At 40.3% G+C, this 6,319-nt stretch overlaps 1 protein-coding gene across 1 annotated transcript; it reads left to right on the top strand.

The window, feature by feature from the left end:
* Positions 1-586: 586 nt before the first annotated feature.
* Positions 587-3,290, top strand: LOC138887725 (uncharacterized). Its single transcript, XM_070169505.1, has 5 exons — positions 587-905; positions 1,428-1,588; positions 1,766-1,883; positions 2,883-2,940; positions 3,047-3,290. Exons 1-5 carry the CDS (start codon positions 587-589, stop codon positions 3,288-3,290), a joined length of 900 nt encoding a protein of 299 aa, XP_070025606.1.
* The last annotated feature ends 3,029 nt before the right edge of the window (positions 3,291-6,319 follow it).

Here is a 6,319-nt window from a genome sequence, read left to right as displayed (position 1 = left end):
AAGTTCTCAATATAGGGGTGAGTCAAATCAGATGAGGATGCCCTTACTACGATGTACTCAATATGGTAAGCAGCATATCGGGCAATATCGTATAGGATTAGGTGTTTGTTATACTTGTGGTTATCTGGGCCACGTTATAAGGGATTGTCCGATGAGAGGTGATGCAAACATAGCTCAGCCAGCGGGATCTGTATCTGGTTTGTTATTATCAGTACGCCCCCCTGGGCAAGGTCCCCAAGCATCAATGAGTCGTGGTAGAGCCAGAGGTTGAGCATCTAGCTCGAGCAGCCCTCAGAACCGCATTTATGTGTTGGCAGGATGATAGGACTGGGAGTCATCTCCCGATGTAGTTACAGGTATATTATCAGTCTCCTCATATGATGTATATGCACTGATTGACCCAGGTTCCACCTTATCATATGTTACTCCGCTAGTTGCTGGTAACTTTGGAATAAAACCTAAGTTGGTTAAACCTTTTGAGGTATATACACATGTTAGGGACTCGGTGATAGCTAAGAAAGTATATAGAGGTTGTATAATAGTAGTTCATAATCGACCTACCATAGCAGACTTAATCGAGTTAAATATGGTAGAATTTGATGTTATAATGGGTATGGATTGGTTGGTTTCTTGTCATGACAACGTTGATTGTAGATCAAAGATAGTCCGATTTCAATTTCCAGGGGAGCCTGTTTTAGAATGGAAAGGTAATACAGCGTCGCCGAGAGGAAAATTTATTTCCTACCTCAAGGCAAGGAAGATGATCAGAAAGGGTTGCATTTATCACTTAGTTCAGGTTCAGGATGTGGAAGTGGAGTCACTAACTATTCGGTCCATCCCTGTGGTGAATAAGTTTCCCGATGTTTTTCCCGATGAGCTTCTGGATCTCCCGCCAGAGCGAGAAAGTGAGTTTTCTATTGACCTACTACCAGATACTCACCCAATATCTATTCCTCCCTATAGAATAGCCCCAGCAGAGCTGAAATAATTGAAAGAACAATTAAAGGACTTACTTGAAAAAGGCTTTATCAGACCTAGCACGTCACTGTAGGGAGCACCTGTTTTGTTTGTGAGAAATATGGTTCCTTACGAATGTGTATTGATTATAGACAGCTGAATAAGGTGACGATCAAGAATAAGTACCCCGCTCTCGAGAATTGATGATTTATTTGATTAGTTGCAAGGCGCTAAGTATTTTTCAAAGATAGACTTGAGGTCCGGGTACCATCAGGTAAGGGTTAAGAATGAAGATATTCCTAAGACAACATTCAGGACTAGATATAGGCACTTTGAGTTTCGAGTTATGTCATTCGGTCTGGCCAATGCCCCAGTAGTATTCATGGATTTGATGAACCGTGTGTTCAGGCCCTTTTTAGATCTGTTCGTAATTGTATTTATCGATGATATATTGGTGTTTTCTCGTTTAGAGGATGAGCATGCTGATCATCTGCGTATTGTGCTCAGAGTTTTACAAGAAGGGAAGTTGTATGCAAAATTTTCTAAATGTGAATTCTGGTTGAACTATATAGCATTCCTTGGGCATGTTATTTCGGGTGAAGGTATCCGGGTGGATACACAAAAGATTGAGGTAGTAAAGACTTGGCCTAGACCCACAACACTGACGGAGGTTCATAGCTTTCTCGATTTGGCAGGTTATTACATAAGATTCGTGGAAGGATTTTCTTCCCTTTCAGCACCTTTGACAAAATTGACTCAGAAGGGAGCAAAGTTTTAATGGACTGATGCTTGTGAATGGAGTTTCCAGGCATTAAAGGACAGATTAACGTTAGTACCAGTTCTAACATTTCCAGAAGGGATCGTTGGTTATGTGATCTATTGTGACGTTTCAAGCATTGGATTGGGTTGTGTGCTGATGCAGCATGGTAAGGTTGTGGCATATGCTTCTAAACAACTAAGAAAGCACAAGAATAACTACCCGACCCACGATTTAGAGTTTGTTGCGGTGATTCATGCACTAAAAATGTGGAGGCACTACTTGTATGGCATTCATGTTGATATCTATACGGATCATAAGATCCTCCAATACATCTTCAAGCAAAAGGAATTGACTCTACGTCAAAGGAGATGGTCGGAGCTACTTAAAGACTATAACGTTGATATTTTATACCATCCGAGGAAGGCGAACGTAGTAGCCGATGCCCTATGCTATAGATCTATGGGTAGCCTATCGTATTTATAGCTAGAAAAGAGGGGATAGCCCATGAGGTTCATCATCTAGCTAGTCTTGGAGTTCGGTTACTCGACTCAGGTGATATTGGAACTACCCTTCAAGATACGACAACATTCTATTTAGTAACTGAAGTAAAGGAACGCCAGTATGAGGATCCTATGTTAGTTCAGTATAGGGATACGACCCTTCAAAAGGAGAAGACACCATTTGAAATTACAGGAGATGGGGTCCTTAGATATCGAGGACGATTATGTGTGCCTAATATTGGAGGGTTGCATCGGCAGGTTATGGGAGAAACTCATTGTTCTCATTATTCTATCCATCCAGGACCAACAAAGATGTATCATGATATCAGGGAAGTGTATTGGTAGGATGGAATGAAAAAGGATATAGCAGAATTTGTTGCTCACTGTCCTAATTGTCAGCAGGTTAAGATTGAGCATCAAAAACTCTGTGAATTATTGCAGGCTATGGAGATTCCGACTTGGAAATGGGAAATAATCAATATGGATTTCATCATAGGCTTACCTCGTACCCAGCATAAGTTTGATTTGATATGGGTGATTGTTGATAGGCTTACAAAGTCATTTCTGCCCGTTAGAACTACATATTCCTCAGAGGATTATGCAAGACTTTATATTAAGGAAAAAAGACGACTGCATGGTGTCCCTGTATCTATTATCTCGGATAGAGGATCTCAATTTACAGCTAACATTTGGAGGTCCTTCCAAAAGGGATTGGGGACTCAAGTAAGTCTTGGTACAGCATTTCATTCCTAGACAGACGGATAGGCTAAGCGTACTATTCAAACACTGGAGGATATGTTATGAGCTTGTATATTGACTTCAAAGGTAGGTGGGATGATCAACTGTCGCTAATTAAGTTCACATATAATAATAGTTACCATTCCAGTATTCAGATGGCTCCATACGAAGCTCTTTATGGACGGAAATGTAGGTCACCTATAGGATGGTTCGATGTTGGAGAATCTGAATTACATGGGCCATACCTTGTTCAGCAAGCCATAGAAAAAGTAAAGTTGATTCGGGATCGACTATTGATAGCTCAGAGTCATCAGAAGTCATATTCTGACATATAGCGTCAAAATTTAGAGTTCGGGGTTGATGACTGGGTATTTTTAAAGGTGTTACCTATGAAGGGTGTGATGGGGTTGGCGAGAAAGGAAAACTTAGCCCACGGTATATTGGGCCTTATAGGATCATTCGGAGAATGGGCCAAGTAGCCTATGAGTTAGAATTGCCCTCGGAATTGGAGTTTGTCCATCCAGTATTTCACGTATCTATGTTACGAAAGTGCATTGGTGATCCTACCCGAGTGGTCCCCACGAATGACGTACAAATTACAAAAGACTTATCATACGAGGAAGTTCCGGTTGCCATCTTAGACCGACAAATCCGCAAGTTGCGGAATAAAGAGGCAGCCTCCGTGAAAGTACTTTGGAGAAACAACAATGTTGAAGAAATGACTTGGGAGGCCGAGGAAAACATGAAGTCTAGATATCCCTACTTATTTCCTCCTCCAGAGAAGAGTCCGACTGAGACGTCATAATCATATGGTACGTGTACGTATTCTTATGTTGGTTATTGTCGTTGGTCATGTGAGGCCGTTGTCGTTATTCATAATTATGATCCGGTGTGGCGTTGGATTATTAAGCTTCTACAGGGAAAGTTGGTAGTAGTGTTGTTACAAAGGCAACCCTGCCAAAGTTATATGGATCACGGGGAGTTGAACATTCGAGGATGAATATTTCTAAGGGGTACACGGATTAAAGAAAACAAGTTTCGTTGAAAGTGGCCAATTTGGAATAAAATACAGGTCGAGCGATAATACCTAATAATTATGAACTAGTACCATACAAGGTACCATATGACCATGATAGTATAATATATAAAGTATATATGAAGTATATTAAAAATAAGTTGAATTTTAAGTAATTTGGGGCAATTTTTAAATTATGCGGGTAATTAGTTAATTACCGGGTAACGGAACATTACCCAATTAACTAATAAGTAGATAAAAACTTAATAATTATCCCCCATTCATGTGGCAAGAATCCAACATGTCAAGAATGTGACTAAGAAGTCACTCACCTAAGCATAAATGAAAGATGATGACTAACTAAGTATCTGATAAGATTCAAAATGAATCAAAATGAAACCAAAACAATGTTGTTCTTTCCAACCTTCCAAGGAACATAAACGTGATTCCTTTCAAATTCTCAAGGAACCAGAAAGTTTTCCTCTCAATTTCAAGAAACCAAAATTTTTAGTTTATTCCAAAAATTTTAGGAATCAGAGAACAAATTTGGTCCATGAGTCTTTAAAGAGCAGAGGCAAATTTCGTTCAATCAATGAAGGTTTTCCAACGAAATATTATACGGAGTTTTCCCTACTCCAGGTATGTTAAGGCCCTTTCTTCTTTTTTTGGCATGGTCCAAATTATACTGGAGAAACGAGCAAACACACAGTTTCCATAAATTACTCTATTCATAGAAATGGTAGGGGTGTCTATATTCTTGATTCCCCATGAAAAATATTATTGTCTTCTGTTCGTGGGTCTCAGAATAATATACAGTTGAAAAAATTTATCCAGAAGGAATATTGAGATTATTACGTATTTTTCATGCATTTCACTAATTTATACATGTGCATTGACCCATGACCAAATGGCGTTATATACGCGTATATATGTAGATATATGTATATGGGATATGGGAAAAGGTTACGGCTTTACATCCGCAGCACCACCTTATCAGCTGGTATATGTTGATGATGTGCCACAGTGGCCGAGATGATATGATGGGATGCCCTCAGTGGCTTGATGATATTATTTACACCCATACCTATGCATGGCACGATATTTATACGCACGTGCATGACATTATAAATATTTCAAAATTTACAAAGTTATTCAGATTTAAAGATGTGTTTCCTTATTCCATGTTTCATCTATGTGTTTTTCGTACTAATTTTCATGCCTTACATACTCAGTACATTTTTCGTACTGATTCCCTATTTCAGGGGGGCCTATATTTTATGCCCGCATGTGCAGGTAAGCAAGCTGACGGTCCCCCTTCTTAGGATCCCTGATCAGCAAGAGTTGGCATGCTCCATTTGATTCGGAGCTTCTTTTGATTTTGGTATGATACGTTTGTATTTATAACTGTATATAGGTATGACGTGGCTCAATCCCATCTTTGTATAACTATGTTTCTATTAGAGGTCTGTAGACAGTAGGTCTAGTTGGGTTGTATGTGGCGTTGTCGGCTTTCAATTTTGGATGTATAGTTGTCTATAGTAGCCTTGCCGGCTCGCCTACTGTATTCTGCATGTATACGTACCTATGCCTTGATGGTAGATTTCCTTCACGTATGTTAATTTCGTAATGCAGCAGATGTTATTCAGGTTCATATCATAGATGCATGCTTAGGGGTGTTTGACAGGTAGGACTGAGGCATCCGTCGCGGCCCATCGGTTTGGGTCGTGACAAGATGGACCCCTCCAGGACGTAATCCCGGGTGCATTTTTCCCTTATGATAGAAATTTTGGTATATTTTATCATTGGCCCTTGTGGGACATCCACTCCCCCATTGATCATCTTGATCATGTATTGAGGCTCCTCTTTCACAATTTTTTGTTGGCATCCCTATTTTTGAAATGATTTTTGGCTGGCTCACTTAGGAATTCCCGAAGGTGCTAGTTGTTGAGTAGTCGAGCCACTTCCTCCCTTAGCTGTTGACAATCTTTGGTCATGTGACCATGAGTACCATGGTATTTACACACTAAGTTGTGATCCCTCTGTGTATGATAAAACTGAAGTGGCCTAAGCCATTTGGTCTCCTTGATGCGGCCAATGGCCGACACTATACTTGCAACGTCCATGTTAAAGTTATATTACGATGATCTCGGGGCTTCCCTGCCCCCAAGTGATCTATCAAAACCGTTTTTCCATTAGAACCCAGTTGATAGGTCCTTGTTCACTTCTCTTGTCGTTCCTGGTTGGGCGACGACCGGTCCCGTTTCCCCGTCTATTTGAGTTGTTGGCTGATACCGATCTCTGACCAACCTTACCTTCTGGTCCATAATTCTTTTAGACCTGTCGCTTTCT

This window comes from Nicotiana sylvestris, chromosome 3 (assembly GCF_000393655.2).
Source record: "Nicotiana sylvestris chromosome 3, ASM39365v2, whole genome shotgun sequence".
Classification (NCBI taxonomy): Eukaryota; Viridiplantae; Streptophyta; class Magnoliopsida; order Solanales; family Solanaceae; genus Nicotiana; species Nicotiana sylvestris.
The sequence above is the reverse complement of the archived record's forward strand: the minus strand, read 5'-3'. Positions and strand labels throughout refer to the sequence as shown.

Coding starts and splice junctions, on each gene's coding strand:
- LOC138887725 (XM_070169505.1), top strand. CDS start 587: ATGGTAGAATTTGATGTTATAATGGGTATGGATTGGTTGGTTTCTTGT. Junction 906..1,427: donor TCTCCCGCCAGAGCGAGAAA/GTGAGTTTTCTA, acceptor TTTCTCGTTTAG/AGGATGAGCATGCTGATCAT. Junction 1,884..2,882: donor TTGTGTGCTGATGCAGCATG/GTAAGGTTGTGG, acceptor TATCTCGGATAG/AGGATCTCAATTTACAGCTA.